This window comes from Colobus angolensis, unplaced genomic scaffold (genome assembly GCF_000951035.1).
Source record: "Colobus angolensis palliatus isolate OR3802 unplaced genomic scaffold, Cang.pa_1.0 Scaffold143, whole genome shotgun sequence".
Lineage (NCBI taxonomy): Eukaryota > Metazoa > Chordata > Mammalia > Primates > Cercopithecidae > Colobus > Colobus angolensis.
The window spans coordinates 182,405-200,035 of NW_012114522.1; the positions used below are offsets into that span (position 1 = coordinate 182,405).

The 17,631-nt window shown below is 41.6% G+C and overlaps 1 protein-coding gene across 1 annotated transcript in view; it reads left to right on the top strand.

The window, feature by feature from the left end:
* HTT (huntingtin) overlaps window positions 1-17,631 on the top strand; it is a 188,082-nt gene that overhangs the window by 50,436 nt on the left and 120,015 nt on the right. The window contains exons 8-20 of the mRNA XM_011935439.1: window positions 482-686; window positions 2,148-2,195; window positions 5,131-5,211; window positions 6,815-7,155; window positions 9,462-9,585; window positions 10,173-10,291; window positions 11,480-11,591; window positions 11,831-11,968; window positions 12,755-12,913; window positions 13,007-13,104; window positions 14,592-14,731; window positions 16,093-16,156; window positions 16,417-16,517. Coding sequence (XP_011790829.1) covers window positions 482-686; window positions 2,148-2,195; window positions 5,131-5,211; window positions 6,815-7,155; window positions 9,462-9,585; window positions 10,173-10,291; window positions 11,480-11,591; window positions 11,831-11,968; window positions 12,755-12,913; window positions 13,007-13,104; window positions 14,592-14,731; window positions 16,093-16,156; window positions 16,417-16,517 — 1,730 coding nt within the window. The remainder of the gene's footprint in view (window positions 1-481; window positions 687-2,147; window positions 2,196-5,130; window positions 5,212-6,814; window positions 7,156-9,461; window positions 9,586-10,172; window positions 10,292-11,479; window positions 11,592-11,830; window positions 11,969-12,754; window positions 12,914-13,006; window positions 13,105-14,591; window positions 14,732-16,092; window positions 16,157-16,416; window positions 16,518-17,631) is intronic.

Here is a 17,631-nt window from a genome sequence, read left to right on the forward strand (position 1 = left end):
GCCAGGCTGGTCTCGATCTCCTGACCTCGTGATCCGCCTGTCTTGGCCTCCCAAAGTGCTGGGATTACAAGCGTGAGCCACCGCGCCCGGCCTGGCATACTGCCTTTAAAATGTCTGGTAGCTCTTTCTCAGTGGCACTCATAATAGTGTTTTTTGATTTTTAAATGTGTGTCAAGCTAACTCTTCCCTCAGTGTATGCTGGACTTTATTTCCCCTTTCCTAGTCACCAGTTTTGGGAAATAGAGATCTTCATTCTCATGCTGCTTCTTTAGTGGAAGTGCTCCATTTATTTTTAAGGAATGAATATAACAATGAAAAAATCATGGAAGGTAATGATCACATTGGTAGAAGTGATAGGGAAATATTTAGGGGGAGAAATTAAGGTGTAAGCTTTGCCAACGAAGTCCTGTTAAAAAAAAAAGTGAAGCTTAGGATGCATTTTATAAACCTGACCAGAACACCTGTGTTTCTCTGTTTCTAGGTTTATGAACTGACGTTACATCATACACAGCACCAAGACCACAATGTTGTGACCGGAGCCCTGGAGCTGTTGCAGCAGCTCTTCAGAACGCCTCCCCCCGAGCTTCTGCAAGCCCTGACCACAGTGGGCGGCATTGGGCAGCTCACCGCTGCTAAGGAGGAGTCTGGTGGCCGAAGCCGTAGTGGGAGTATTGTGGAACTTATAGGCAAGTTATTAGTAAGGTCTACTCTTACAATTAACTTTTCAGTGATACTAGTTACCCTCTATGGATGATGGGCCTGCCCTGTGCTAAGCAGTCTGCATTGCATCTTCCTTGCCAAAACTTATAATACAGATTTCATCTTTATTTTATAAATAGGGGAGTTGGACTGTGTGTGGTGGCTCACGCCTGAAATTTCAGCACTTTGGAAGGATCACTTCAGCCCAGGAGTTTGAGACAGCCTGGCCAAGTGAGACCCTGTCTCTCCAAAAAAAAAAAAAAAACAAAAACTGGGCATGGCGGCACGTGCCTGTAGTCCCAGCTGCTTTGGAGGCTGAGGTGGTAGGATTGCTTAAGCCCAAAATGTTGAGGCTGTAGTGAGTTGTGATGGCAGCTGCACTGCAGCCTGGTGACAGAACAAGAGATGCTGTCTCAACAAAATTTAAAAATCAGAGAATTAAAGTTTAGAAGGTTAGGTGGCAAAATGAGGCCACACATTTAAAGCCCCTCCTCCTGATTCTTTCTCTACCTTGACTGCCTCCTGTGGCGTTTCAGTTGCTGAGAAATGAAAACAGTAGGGAAAATAGTTCTAGGATCCTTGTGTTAATTTGCCAGAAATGGCAACTGTAAGTCGTCAGAGGGATCTGAGAGTTCCTTCCTGGCCCGACTTTAGAAAATCCCTCTGTCCCCAGCTCTGTGTCTGCCTCCACTGCCCAGTCAGCTCCTCTCCATGTGCCTGGGGCTGGGCCCTGTCCCACCATGCAGTGCTGCCCTGAGCAGTGAGCTTAGTGGGTCCTTTCTGGCATGAGAGCTGCCTTTGGGAGCTGGAGTGGGTGGGAATCTCTGAATCCCAGCCTCTACCACTGGGTCTGGTGCCTAGCAGGCTATGGATAAGCTTTTGCTGACTCTGGCCTCTCCTAGGCCACTGCAGCGTGGTCGGTGTAGTGCACTGCGTGTGCAGCGTGGCCTTTACTCACAGTGTCCACATTAGAGAGAGTCTGACTGAAGTCTCGTTGCTGCCTCGTGTGAGCATAAATGTTTCCCAGAACCGTGAGCAGGAAATATTAATCTGCCTTGTTTCCTGTCCTTTACACTGAAGAATCTTTTTCTGTATGGAATGCATGCCTTACAAATAATGAGTGGAAATACTCATCGCTAATGAAAAGTTATACTTGTTAGTCTACCCAATAATCTGAGATTTCTAATACTTTTAATTTGGCTTTTAAAATGCAATTTATCTTAGCTTTTTTGACTTCTTAGGTCATATCTTTAGAACTATATATTTGAATGTTAATGTAATTTTCATATTGAAATTAAAATGTTGAACTGTGATGTTAAGTGCTTCCTGTGGAAATACGTTCACATTTTCTCTAGTTTTAAAGTTGAATCAAGCTGTTTGAAGATTTTCACATTTCTTCTAGATTTTATCAGCTTGTTACTTTATCTGTCACTTTCTGTGATTGACAGCTGGAGGGGGTTCCTCATGCAGCCCTGTCCTTTCAAGAAAACAAAAAGGTGATTATTTCAGAAATCAGAGTCTTGTGTTGAATCTTACTGATTTCCTTGTATTTCTGTAATGTAATGTATCTTGTATTTCTTGTAATACTGTATTGGACTCTATGTATGTATATATCTTCTCAGTGGAGTGATTATATGTGTGAATGTTGCTGGAATCTGATAACCAGGCCTGAATAGTTTTATAGGGTGGCTTTTAACAATTACTTTCGTATCAGAATTGCTTTGTCATAAATTTTGAATGCATCATCAATTTCTAATGTTCGGGGTCAGCAGACTTTTTCTGTAAAGGGACAGAGTGTAAACATCTTAGCTTTATGGGCCGTATGGTCTCTTTTACAACCATTCAGCTCTGCCCTGTGGCAGGAATGCAGTTGTAGACAATACATGAGCTACTGGCCAGCTATGTTCCAGTAGAACTTTACTTACAGAAACAGGCAGGCTGTAGTTTGCCCATACCTGCCTTGGGGAATGTGTTGTTATATTTTATGAAGTTAACTTATCTTCCCAGTGAATTTTGTTTAGTATTAGTCAGGAATATTATTAAGTAGCTTCTTTTCCAGCCTGGGCAACGTCATGAGACCCGGTCTCTACCAAAACAAGACCAAACAAAAAAACAGCCAGGCATGGTGGCATGTGCCTGTAGCCTCTGCTGCTGCTCAGGAGGCTGAGGCAAGAGGATTGTTTGAGCCCAGGAGTTTGAGGTCACAGTGATCTGTGATCATGCCACTGCACTCCAGCCTGGGCAACAGAATGAGACCTCGTGTCGTTAAAAAAAACAAAAAAAAAGTTTCCTTTGTTGGGCTATTTTAATTTGGACCTGGTTATCATTTTTCAGCCATATCTAACTTTGTGCATATCAGAATGTTCTGATAAAGCTTAACTTTTATTAAAGTGTTTCTGATAGTTTTGGTACATATTATCTTTTGCAATGCCAGTTATTTTCTTTTCCAGTGGGGATTTGCATAGGAAAACAATTGCTGTCACTTTCTGTTTTGAAATCTTAAAAGACTGATCCTTTTTTGTGTCATGATTTGAGTGTTTAATTGAGAGCCTAATGCCTAATATTATTTGCAGTATTGAATGGGATCTTAACAGGAATAACATTCTAGCCTTCATTGAATTAAGTAAACATTTCTTGAAAGAACTTGGAATCTATAATATTTGGGTCATCACATTATGAGATACTTAATCAAGTTTGAGATTTTAGTGAAACATTGTTGAAAAGCCAAAAGGAGTCTAGGAAAAATTAATCTCTATATTCTTGAATTAGGAGAGATTTTCAGACTTAGTCAGTTACTCTGACACTTCTTTGTTTCTTAGTCACTCTTTCCAGTGGCAGTGAAAAAGAAGGTGGCTGGTTCACTTTGTTAAGATTAGTTTATCCTCTTCTGGCTAGGACATGGGCTATATCCTGTCTCTTTTAAGCCTTTTTGGTATTTTTTCCCCCATTTAGAGCTGTGTCTTCAAACTGTTTTGCTATAGCTGGAAAATCCTTTTTTTAAGTGAAATCTGCCCAAATTTTTTTTTTTTTTTTGAAATAGAGTCTCGCTCTGTCACCCAGGCTGGAGTGCAGTGGCCGGATCTCAGCTCACTGCAAGCTCCGCCTCCCGGGTTGATGCCATTCTCCTGCCTCAGCCTCCCGAGTAGCTGGGACTACAGGCGCCCGCCACCTCGCCCGGCTACTTTTTTGTGTTTTTTAATAGAGACGGGGTTTCACCGTGTTAGCCAGGATGGTCTCAATCTCCTGACCTCGTGATCTGCCCGTCTTGGCCTCCCAAAGTGCTGGGATTACAGGCTTGAGCCACCACGCCCGGCCAATCTGCCCAAATTTTAAGACAGATGAAAGTAGAGTTGTGTTGGATATAGGATTAGGGTGCAAGTGGCAGGGGTGTCCTGGAGCCTCTCTTCTGAGGGCAGCCTATTGCTTGTGCCTTCGAGGAAATTACCCTGGGGATGGCTCTGTGGAACATATTTGCAAACCACTGATTTGGAAGATAGAGATGGCTTTTGTTAAGATCTGAATTCACCTTTTTGGCATTTAATTTGATTTCTCAAGGTAAAAGAACTTAGTTTGTAATAAAGTTTCCTATTATTTAGTAGATAGGCCAAGTTGCTGTGTTAATTTAACCTAGATTTTGGGTTTCCTTTGCTAATTTTTTTCACCTTTAATGTCACATCATTGTAAGTTTGTGGAAGTTATCATACTTCTGACTTATTCTTTGAAGAACAGAAATTAGAAATTTCCAATAATTATTTTGATAGTGTCATTTAATGACATTAATATGTAATGTAGCCGCAAAGATTTAATGAGTTCAGTTAAATCATATTAAGACTGTTGGTTTCATTTGTTCTCGTTAATGTAATTCTGAAGATGAACAATAAAATATATTTTTAGAACTTTCAAGTGAAATATTATTTCATCCTTCCAGATCATATAATGCTTGAGTTCTGATTGTTAATCATAAAGTCAAGAAAATTAAAAGATAATAAAATGAAAGTGACTTTTAGGTATTAGAGTTTTATGTATAAATTCTGGTGTGTCATTGGAGCTATGACATGAATATTTCAAAGGCCAGTAGCATTGGGTCTTTACAGTTAAAACTTACTATTTTTAAGTTTAAGTAGTACTATAGATTATTTAATAATCGAAATCAATAAATATTAATTATTAAAATGTTTTGTGGTATACTTTGAGAATCATTGCTTTTAACTTTTTCCATATAGGTTTATTAACTTTAATAGCATTCTAAACATAACATCTCTACATTCTTTGTGTTTAATACTATAGAGGTATAAAAATACTTACATATGATGATAAACCATATTAGAGTAAATTAAATATTCTTATGAGTTTCATTTTAGAGTGCATTTACTTAATTTTGAAATCCTTATTTTTAGCAAACTAAAGGAATGTTGGTACATTATTTACTAGGCAAAGTGCTCTTAGGAGAAGAAGAAGCCTTGGAGGATGACTCTGAATCGAGATCGGATGTCAGCAGCTCTGCCTTTGCAGGTAGTTCTCACTAGTTAGCCACTGGTGTGGACCTTCACTCTCTGCCGTCCACCCCTTGCCCTTCCTGCCTGTCCCCCTGCACCTAGTGGACAGCACAACTGGGGGCAGCAGTAGACCCAGGTTGCTTAAATGGGGGATATTTGGGCTTCTTTCATAATACTCTGAAGCTTGTGTGTCTGTGGTGTTTGCATCATATATTTGCTGTTTTCTGTGGTTTAGACTGTTTTAAAATTTAGGTTTATACTCCTTAAGCATAGGGCTTTGTGAGTAGGAGATGGCACGTCGAAACGTCTCATGAGTTGGATGGGTTATGCTGGGGGTTGGAAATGGGCTGAAAAATTGCCTATGGATAGTTTAACTTGAAAGAATCTGCCTTTGTTTACAGATAGTTATCTTTTTTTTTTTTTTTTTTGAGATAGAGTCTCACTCTGTCACCCAGTGCAGATACCCAATGTCACTGGAGTGGAGTGGTGTGCTCTGCAACCTCCGCCTTCTGGGTTCCAGCCATTCTCCTGCCTCAGCCTCCCAAGTAGCTGGGACTATAGGTGCCCGTCACCACGCCTGGCTAATTTTTGTATTTTTTGTAGAAATGAGGTTTTACCATGTTGACCAGGCTGTTCTTGAACTCCTGCCTTCAAGTGATCCGCCTGCCTCAGCCTCCCACAGTGCTGGGATTACAGGTGTGAGCCACTCTGCCTGGCCAGTTACAGATAGTTACCTAATGAAATTCTCTGTGTACTTTATAAATGATGAGGATTAACTTAAGGTACTAATAACTGGATTATATGAGGGTGGTTTTGGTTGTATAATCCTATCTAAAAGAATATTTTAGCTGGAACTGAAAGTAACACTTAAATATTTAGGGAGGAAAATCTGAATAATTCTAGTAGTAATTATTTATGTACAAAATAAAAATAGATTTTATTTTTGATTCCACAAATTAAACAACAATAAAACATCACAGCGATCTAGACTAGTATAAAGCTCACAGGCTTACCAACCCAACTGCCCCAGGAGTGACCACTGCCAACAGCTTCATGTTGACCTTTTTGCCATGATTTCTATATAGTCTTTTTTGTTTTTAAATGGTAATTTAAAAAGTCAACTAGGAAAATGTGTTAGAAGTTTATCTTCCAGGAGAATAGGACTGGAGTGGAGATCTTGGAAGAAGGCAAGCTCACCCCAGAGAGATGAGTTCACAGTTGTTTCTGCCACTGCTTGCTTAGAGGACCTGCATGTCTGTGACCGCCTAGTTTTGTGCCCCTGACTAGGCTGCCCCTTAATTACGAACGTCTTTATGAATTGCCCTAGCCAAGGCTTGGAGTCGTTGGTTAAGAACTTGAACTTCAGTTTTTGCAGTGAAACACCGTTTGAGAATATTACCTTCTGATAAGCCTTATTTTATTAACAGGGGTACTGTAGTGAGAGGCAGTGTGAGTGGTACTTGAAGGATGCACTGCTGTCCTGCATTTCACTGTCTTCAGGATGTTATGCAGTTAAAACATTTGATGATAGTGGAACTTTTTGTTATTTTGCAAGCCTTTGATTCCATATGGAATGTTTTCTCTCGCCATTTGACAAATGAGTGTTTCTCTGTCTGCAGCCTCAGTGAAGGATGATATCAGTGGAGAGCTGGCTACTTCTTCAGGGGTTTCCACTCCAGGGTCATCAGGTCATGACATCATCACAGAGCAGCCACGGTCACAGCACACGCTGCAGGCGGACTCAGTGGATCTGGCCAGCTGTGACTTGACAAGCTCTGCCACTGATGGGGATGAGGAGGATATCTTGAGCCACAGCTCCAGCCAGGTCAGCGCTGTGCCATCTGACCCTGCCATGGACCTGAATGATGGGACCCAGGCCTCCTCGCCCATCAGCGACAGCTCCCAGACCACCACCGAAGGGCCTGATTCAGCTGTCACCCCTTCAGACAGTTCTGAAATTGTAAGTGGGCAGAAGGGCCTGCCATCTTTTATTTTTTATTTGAGACAGAGTCTCACTCTATAGTGCAGTGGAGGCTGGGCACAGTGGCTCATGCCTGTAATCTCAGCACTTTGGGAGGCCGAGGTGTGCGGATCACTTGAGGTCAGGTGTTCGAGATCAGCCTGGCCAGCATGGTGAAACCCCGTCTCTACTAAAAATACAAAAATTAGCTGGATGTGGTGGCACGTGCCTGTAATCCCAGCCATTAGGGAGGCTGAGGCAGGAGAATTGCTTGAGCCCAGGAGGCGGAGGTTGCAGTGAGCCGAGATCGTGACACTGCACTCCAGCCTGGGTGACAGAGCGAGACTCCGTTTCAAAAAAATAAAAATAAAAAAATAAAGTGCAGTAGCACGTTCCCAGCTCACTGCAACTTCTGCCTCCCAGGCTCGAGCGATTCTCCCGCCTTAGCCTCCTGAGTAGCTGGGATTACAGGTGGGCACCATCACACCCAGCTAATTTTTGTATTTTTAGTAGAGACGGGGTTTCACCATGTTGGCCAGGCTGGTCTCAAACTCCTGACCTCAAGTGATCCACCCATCTCGGCCTCCTAAAGTATTGGGATTACATTTGTGAGCTACCATGCCCAACCCTACTGTCTGCCATCTTTTGAGCTCTTCCCTGGAGACCCAGACCTGAACCCTCCTGCTTGTTGTCTTCTTGTCTAATACCCCTAATGACAGCACAGCTTAGATCACTAATGGAGAGCTTGGCCTCATCTGATACCTTCACTGAAGGGAACAGCTTAGTGTCTTTTCCATTGAACACTGAGGTAAAAAATTGGAATAGTTGATTATATGAACTCTGCTAAAATTGAGTGCATTTTACATTTTTTAAGGCCTTTTTGGGCCCTGGTTAAATAATTATTTTTAAAAATCCTTAAGGAGCCTATTATAAACAGATCTGTGGTCTTAATGAAATGTGATTAATACTGTGCATTATTTTAAGAACTTTTGGCTTTTCAAAAAACTTTTACAACATTTCCCATTTTATAGCAGCATAGGTGTAAGGACCTCTAATCTCTTGAGTCAGTGGACAAGAAACCCTCATGGATAGTCTAATAACGTTTGGTACAAGTCTGTGTTGTTTTATACTCCATTTTATTTTTAGTTTTAAAGACTGTGGTTAAATATGTGTAACATAAAATCTACCTTCTTAGCCATTTTTTACGTATACAGCTAATGTCATGGAATCGTCGCTACCACCCATCTGTGTAACCTTTTGATCATGTGACACTGAAGCTCTGTTCCCATTGAACTCTATATTCTTCCTTCCCCACCAAGTCCCTGGCAACCACCATTCTTCTTTCTGTCTTCTGAATTTGACTACTTTAGGTTCTTATATACTTTAGGAGTCACACAGTATTTGTTTTACTTAGCATAATGTCCGCAAAGCTCATGCATGTTGTAGCCTGTGTTAGAACTTCCTAATGTTTCAGGCCAAATGCTATTCCATTGTATGGATAGGCCACATTTTGCTTTTCCATTTCTCTGTCCATGGACACTTGTATTGCTTTCATGCTTTAGCTATTGTGAATCGTGCTGTTATGAACATGTGTGTACAGATATCTTCTGGAGACTCTGCTTTCCATTTTTTTTGGCTAAATACCCAGAAATGGAGTTGCTTTTACATTCTGATTTTAATTTAAAACATTTGTGTCATTGAGTGTTTTACTTAATAGTATAATAGTTAGCAAACTTAATAAAATAATATTTTGGTAATAATTTGCTGGTAGTTTTAGAGTCCATTGCTCAGTTTTTTTAGGTAAATTACACAGGACATTTCAAGTGGACATGGAACAACTTGTGATGTGGAATCATGCCCCAAGCTGATGGCTAAACATATGAAATACCATGCCCTAAATTTAGTAGATTTAGTCTTTGCAATTTAGGAGATAACCTGTTATATTGTTATGTTTTTGTCTAAAAGCTTTGTCCTCGTATTTCCAACTTGCTGTAAAATTTGTTTGTGAAGACAAATATTTTTGTATGGGTTTTTTCTTTTTTATATTAAAAAGAAATGTCCACATTGGAATATTTTTGGAGTTTTTAGAGCTAATAGAACTTTTCATAATGTAGTGGGAATGAGTGATCAGTAAGCTCTTAGCAGTTTCCATGCACACATTTCTGCGCATGGAAATAAATGACAGATGAGTACATTTGTGTTCTGTGTGTAAAATGTGCTCTTTCCTCGTTGCATTTCCATGTTGGAGGGCTTGTCTCTTGGTGATCACACTTCAAAATTCTCACAGCCCCCCTTGAACCATTTAGGTGTTAGATGGTACCGACAACCAGTATTTGGGCCTGCAGATTGGACAGCCCCAGGATGAAGATGAGGAAGCCACAGGTGTTCTTCCTGATGCAGCCTCGGAGGCCTTCAGGAACTCTTCCATGGGTATGTGGACCACAGGGGACGCACTACAAAGTGGTCTTGTATTCAGCCCTGGACATCTTAAGTATATCTTTGCTATCAAGAAGAAATCCTTTGATATTGTTTTCTGAGTTCTGAATAGCTGATGAAAATGACCAATTGGGCCAGGCGCGGTGGCTCAAGCCTGTAATCCCAGCACTTTGGGAGGCCGAGACGGGTGGATCACAAGGTCAGGAGTTCGAGACCATCCTGGCGAACACGGTGAAACCCCGTCTCTACTAAAAAAAAAATACAAAAAAGCTAGCCGGGCGAGGTGGCTGGCGCCTGTAGTCCCAGCTACTCGGGAGGCTGAGGCAGGAGAATGGCATAAACCCGGGAGGCAGAGCTTGCAGTGAGCTGAGATCTGGCCACTGCACTCTAGCCCAGGAGACAGAGCGAGACTCTGTCTCAAAAAAAAAAAAAAAAAAAAAAAAAAAGAAAATGACCAATTGAGGAATAATCATACTTTTTCTTGATCTAAGTCTTATGCTTTTGAGTTATCTTAGCATAAATGTATAATTGTATTTTAAGTGGAAATTTGTCACTTAATCTTGATTTCTCTGTTTTTAAAGCCCTTCAACAAGCACATTTATTGAAAAACATGAGTCACAGCAGGCAGCCCTCTGACAGCAGTGTTGATAAATTTGTGTTGAGAGATGAAGCTACTGAACCGGGTGATCAAGAAAACAAGGTGAGGGACATAGGCTTGAGACAACTTGGTGTAGATTCTGAGCTTGTGTGAGGATGTAAAGTCGCCCTGGCTACTCTCTACTTTATTGCTTTCCCATCCCTGGGCCTTTAAATTTCCCCTTTAAATACCAGCTCTTCCCAGGCCTGTTGTTTTCCGCCTTTCCAGGTGCTACCCACAGCGTTAAGAATTGCCTGAGTCCTGCCTCCTTTGAGAGTGTGCCCCAGAGAAATCTATGCTGTACTGAATGTTTCCTTGTCTGATTTCTTTTTTCTTTCTTTTTTTTTTTTTTTGAGACGGAGTCTCACTCTGCCGCCCAGGCTGGAGTGCAGTGGCCGGATCTCAGCTCACTGCAAGCTCCACCTCCCGGGTTTACGCCATTCTCCTGCCTCAGCCTCCTGAGTAGCTGGGACTACAGGCACCTGCCGCTTCGCCCGGCTACTTTTTGTATTTTTTAGTAGAGACGGGGTTTCACCGTGTTAGCCAGGATGGTCTCGATCTCCTGACCTCGTGATCTGCCCGTCTCGGCCTCCCAAAGTGCTGGGATTACAGGCTTGAGCCACCGCGCCCGGCCCCTTGTCTGATTTCTTGAACCATTCATTTGATGGCTGCGTATGGCCTTGCACCGTTTCATGTTTTGGTTCTATTGAACTGTTTTAAAAGTCTCTGTTTATATTATCTTTTTACATGTAAATGTAACTGTCTTCACTTTTAATTCCTCAAGGGCAAGGAATAGCCTTTCACAGTTTCTCCCAGCAATCAGAATTACAGCCTTCGGCATCTCCCTGTCTACCAGGCCCACTTCCTCTTAGCTTTGTGCTTCCCCAGGCTGTTGCCTTTCCCTGAGTAGCTTCTGCTTGTCCTGTAGAAGACCACTCATGCTTTGCTTCCAGAGCAGCCTTTCCTGAATGCCTAGTGTCAGGTGCCTTCTTACTGTGCCCACCCTCCCTGCATGCTGCATTTATCCCCTGCCACAGCCCCATGACCCTGTGTCCTGCGGCCTCTGACTTGTCGGTTTCTGCTTGGCCATGGTCTCTGTGAAGTCAGGTGTGCACATGAGCACAGACCAGGGCATCTCTTTATCCCCAGCACCCAGTGTAAGTGCTGCTCTAGGACTATTTGTTGAATGAACTAATGCATGAATGTATTGGTTGAGTATGAGACAAACAAGTGTCATTGTCTCTTTTCTAGCCTTGTCGCATCAAAGGTGACATCGGACAGTCCAATGATGATGATTCCGCACCTCTTGTCCATTGTGTCCGCCTTTTATCTGCTTCGTTTTTGCTAACAGGGGGAAAAAATGGTGAGTACAAAAGGGGACGTGCAGAGTTGAAGGAAATAACTAGGTTTCAGAGGTCAACTTGGTGCCCGTCTATGTACTGTGTGCAGCAGGGCAGTAGAATCTGAGGATGAGTTTGGTTTTCACTAGCCAAGGGGAAGGGAGGAAATGATGGGAGCAGGTAGGTTATTGGGTCTGGTTTTGTTCATTTGAAAACAATCTGTTGTTTGAGGCTGAAGGTGGCTTGGGTGATGTCTTTGCAGTGCTGGTTCCGGACAGGGATGTGAGGGTCAGCGTGAAGGCCCTGGCCCTCAGCTGTGTGGGAGCAGCTGTGGCCCTCCACCCGGAATCTTTCTTCAGCAAACTCTATAAAGTTCCTCTTGACACCACGGAATACCCTGGTATGTTAAAAGTTCACATCTTATTTTCTCAGATTTAATCATTATTGTAAAAACGATTTCAGTATTGACTATATTAGTTTTAGAGCGGTGATTTGAGTTTATTTGGGATATTTGACCCGCGTTGTAGCTCTTCAGAAAACACATGAATAGTGAAGTTCTTTGTTTCATGGTTTCTCTTTAGATGAAACCCATAGGGGAGAAAAATAGAAACCTCAGCACGTAAGAGCCAACTTATATACGCGTCGGGTTTAAACCTAAAGCACAAATTGTGCATGGTCATGGTGGCGCTGAGTCACACTCAGCCAGGCCAGGCATTCACACTCAGGGTGAGTGGGAACCAGGACTGGCTGAGGCAGCAGTGGACCCATGTCTCCACCCTGCCCGTGCTTATTATGGCGCCTTCTCGCTCTCTCTTTTTCTTTGGGTGAGAGGGCACACTTGTGTTTTTGAATTTATGTGAGGTAAGGTTTATATATAGGGTTTTTTCTAATCTTTTTTTAAGTGGAATCTGGAATTTTAATCAGATTTACTATCTGACAACCTAGAATTATAATCCAGAAAGTCTGTGGTATTAAGGACATATTGGCAATATGATGAATCTGTAATCCTTAAATCCTGAAACTTTTTTTTTTTTTTTAATCACTTAGGGTTATTATAGTGAAGTCATTTCTGAATTTGGATCTTCTCTTCACACCTTTTTCTCTTTCCTGAGAATTAAGCTTTTGTTTTGAGTTAGAAAGTTGATAGTAGGAAATTGTTCCATGACTGGGCAATTTATCTCCACAGAGGAACAATTTGTCTCAGATATCTTGAACTACATCGATCATGGAGACCCACAGGTTCGAGGAGCCACTGCCATTCTCTGTGGGACCCTCATCTGCTCCATCCTCAGCAGGTCCCGCTTCCACGTGGGAGATTGGATGGGCGCCATTAGAACCCTGACAGGTAATAGCCAGTTTTTCAGCTGTGTTTTTTCTAGATATCCTTACTAAGGTTTAAGTTTACATAATGATGTTTGTTTCTTGTTCTTCTGGTTAGGAAATACATTTTCTTTGGCGGATTGCATTCCTTTGCTGCGGAAAACACTGAAGGATGAGTCTTCTGTTACTTGCAAGCTGGCTTGTACAGCTGTGAGGGTGAGCATAATCTTCTGTGGAACCATTTCTTCACTTAGTGTACATTTTATCATTGCTACAATTAAAATTGGAGCTTAATAGGAAATATTTCCATACACTCTAAAGCTGTAACCAGTAATATCCACCATGTATCCATCTCTCAGCTTTAGAAAGAAAACATTGCCAGTAAAGTTAATGCTTCATAAACTTCAGTTTAAGTTTTAATTCTCAGAATATTTGTTTGAAATAGATCTCTTCCTAAAGGATATATTTAGAAATAACCTGTCATTACATGTAAAGTCTGCTGAATATGCTGGGCACGGTGACTCACGCCTGTAAACTGAGCACTTTGGGAGGCCAAGGTGGAAGGATTGCTTGAGCCCAGGAGTTCAAGACTATGGGCAACATGGTTGATCCTGTCGCTACAGAAAATTAAAAAGAAAAAAAAAAATTAGCTGGGCGTGGTGGTGCATACCTGTAGTGTCAGCTACTCGGGAGGCTGAGGTGGGGGGATTACTTGAGCCCCGGAGATCAAGGCTGCAGTGAGGCGTGGCTGCATCACTGCCCTCTAGCCTGGGCAACAGAGTGAGACTGTCTCAAAAATAATAGTAATAATAATCAGTTGAATTAAAAAAAAACCCAAAAACCACTGTGTTAGGCCCATAGTATAGTAAGAGTTAAAGTGAGCCTTAGGGATTATTTACTCAACCTCTGTGTTTATATGAAGTGGAATAGCCCCAATTCTTTAAGTGATAGCATGTTGAACCTTTCCATACCAGCTGGCTTGTAAGTCACAACTGGCCAGTCAACAAGAGTCAAAATTAACTAGTAAAAATCAAAGCAAAAAGCTTAGAATTGTCAAATTTGTGCGATACCTCCCCCTTTTAAAATATCATGCCTGACAGTAATTTTTCCCTAGTTTCCAGGTTTTGTTTCAGTCAGTTGTGTCTGTCTTGAGCAGAAGGAAGTGTGCTAACAGCTCAGTCTCGTGGCTAGCTGGGGGTCTATGTGTCAGCCATGCATGTGATGGTGCCCCTGGGTGCCTGAGGCTGCAGGGGAGGGGTACAGCAGTAGGGGCCTGTTCTGTTTTCCCGTGCCTTGGAGTACATAGTGATATAGTGGGGGTGGTCCTTGGTGTAGGTCCCTTGTTCCTACCCTTGGTCTGCGATTTATTTAGAAGCGGTGTTGGGGCTGTGCGGCAGGCCCCTTTGTAACTGATCAATGTTTGTGAAGTTGCCGTTTGAGAGTTGAAACCATGACATAAGCAGAAATGGAAGAAAAAAAGAACCAGTTATGTGAAAGGGACACATTCACTTTTAAGCTTAGTATTTACTGAGATAAAATATATACCATCAATGTTCTTGAGAGGTGTGGGAAAAGTGCAACATCCTGGTTGCAGTTAAACCCAGAACATCGTGTGTTGAAGACTGACAGTTCTCAAACTGTCAAGACGTGGGTACTGAGTGGGACTAACCTGCTGCCCTCTTACCTCGGACCTTGTGTTCCAGCACTGTGTCATGAGTCTCTGCAGCAGCAGCTACAGTGAGTTAGGACTGCAGCTGATCATCGACGTGCTGACTCTGAGGAACAGTTCCTATTGGCTGGTGAGGACAGAGCTTCTGGAAACCCTTGCGGAGATCGACTTCAGGTAAGTGAGTCACGTCCATTAGATTTCATGAACTAAGCTCAATCGAAAGTCCTAGGGTCACTTGCTTTAAGGAATGATGCTATCAAGTACCCTGTCCATCAGAAATCTGAGTGGTTTAGGTAGATGACAGTGATTTTCTCCTCCCAGTGGCTTTTTGCTGAACTTTGCCCTATGCGTGTATTTTATTTTATTTTATTATTTATTTAGAGACATGAGCTTGCTCTGTTGCCCAGGCTTGGATGCAGTAGCACAGTCATAGCTCACTGCAGCTTTGAACTCCAGGACTTGAGTGGTCCTCCTGCCTCAGCCTCCCGGTTAGCTAGGACAATAGGTGTGTGCCATCACACTGGCTAATACTTTATTTTTTGTAGAAATGGGGTCTTGCTATGTTGCCCAGGCTGGTCTCAAACTCCTGGGGCTCGATTGATCCTCCAATTTTGGCCTCTCAAAGTGCTGGGATTACAGGCATGAGCCGCTATGCCTGGCCTAGAATTTTAAAAGATAAATAGAAGAGTAGTTTTTTTTTTTTTTTTGGATAGTCCTAGTCATTTAAGTGTTCTGGATAGTAGGAATAAAAGAGCTTAGAATTTTTCATCTTTGTCTTAAACTTTTTAAAAAATGTAGCTTATGTTAATTCTGCTTGTTTAAAAAGAATATACTCATCATTATACTGAACCTAGGTAAGACAACTGGTTTATATTTTGTTGCAATTAAAAAATGTGAGCTGTGGTTGCAGTGAGCCGAGATCGTGGCCATTGCACTTCAGCCTGGCGACAGAGCGAGACTTCGTCTCAAAAAAAAAAAAACATGAGCTGTGTTGGAACTTTCATTTTCTGAGAGTAAAGTTTTGGCAGGAGAAGTTTTTTGTCAGTACTTTATTTTAGAAGGGAAATTTTTATAATTCAGGTGTTTTTTTTCCCCCCAACCCACTTTTTATAGAGCGCTTGTGGGTTATTTAATCCTTAGAATGTTTATAAATCTGGAACTGTTCTTGGCTCTACCCATAGAGAGGGACGCTGAGCATGCGTGAGTGGGCAGCAAGATAGCAGGTTATGGAGGGCCCAGCTCGCCCCTTCTGTGGTTTGAGCCAATTCTGTACGGGACTTACAGAGTCTTTTGAAATAGTATTTATTTTGAAGAAAAAGAAAAACAGTTTACTGAGTACTGTCTTCTTGAGTCTGGAGTTGTGAGAGGAATGCCACCTCTATTTATTTAAAGCCATCAGCCTTTTCTGTTGTCTTGAGTAAGTGCTGCCCAAGGGCTTTCCAGGGCACCTGACTGAGACTGCTCTGAAGCAAGCTGGCGGTAAGTGTTTACTGAGTAACTAAATGATTTCATTGTTAAATGTGCTCTTTTGTTAGGCTGGTGAGCTTCTTGGAGGCAAAAGCAGAAAACTTACACAGAGGGGCTCATCATTATACAGGGGTAAGCAGCTTATTTTTGTGAGATGCTGTTTTACCTTCAAGGAGGTGAAAGTGAGGCTTTCCTTGTGGAATTTCTCTAAAGGCATTCGTCATGTTTTAGATCTGTTTATTTCACAGTTTATATCATGAAAGTTATAATTGTGTCATATGGATTTAAGTCTAGCAATGTTGAGTTCTTTCTCACTAGCTTTCCAAAATATCTTACCTAAAATTTAGTCAAATACAAGATTATGTTTATTTTTATTATCCTTCTCTCTAAAGCTTTTAAAACTGCAAGAACGAGTGCTCAATAATGTTGTCATCCATTTGCTTGGGGATGAAGACCCCAGGGTGCGACATGTTGCTGCAGCATCATTAATTAGGTATTTACCAGTATTTTATCTCTTTTACTTTTTTGGTTGAAGTACTAAAAGGTACGAGAATGGAAAGAGAGGGAAGAATTCAAAGGATGTAGAACAGTATTCCTGAATCTGAGCTCATTTCAGCTATTCTGTTCTTAAACTATCAAGAAAAAAAAATCCAAAAAAGTCTAAAATTATAATTAAAAAAACAAAATACTAACCATCCATTGTAAAAAGTAAAGCATTTTCATTGTAAAAATTTTGGACTATAGAGAATGGCACTAAGAAGAAAAAAACCACCTTCAATTCTGCTACCACCTGGAAGTAATCACTGTTAATATTTTGCTGTATACTTTTTATGAGTTTCTTATTCAAAATGGGGTCAAAATTACATGCAATTGTGTAACCTGACAATTTTCACTTAATATTTTATTAGCATTTTTCTGTTGTCTTATGAAACAGTAATTTTAGTTATGGGTCATTGTTTTACTATGTGGTTGTGATAAAATTTTACATAAATTTTTTTTGGCAGTTAACTATTGTACATAAATGTTTGTGTATAATTTTCTTTTTCCGAGAATTCCTGGAAGTTGAGTTAGCAGCCCAGGCTTTGAATTTTGTTTTTTTGTTTTTCTTTTTTTTTGAGACAGAGTCTTGCTCGTTTGCCCAAGCGCTATCTCGGCTCACTGCAACCTCCACCTCCCGGGTTCAAGCTATTCTTCTGCCTCAGCCTCCTGAGTAGCTGGGATTACAGGTGCATGCCACCACACTCAGCTAATTTTTGTATTTTTAGTAGAGACAGGGTTTCACCATATTGGCCAGGCTGGTCTCAAACTCCTGACCCCATGATCCACCCGCCTCGGCCTCCCAAAGTGCTGGGATTACAGGTGTGAACCACCGTGCCTGGCCAGGCTTTGAATTTAAAACATATTTTCTAATAGCTTTATGGCGGTATAATTTACATTTCTTGAAACCTACTCATTTTGAGTGTATTGTAAACTTCAATTTTATCACATTTCTATCACCCCAAAGGTCCTTGGGCCCATTGCAGTAACCTCTGGTTCCCGCCCCCACTCCTAGGCAGCCACTCATCTATTTTCTGTCCCTTAAGATTTGTGTTTTTGTCAGGCACGGT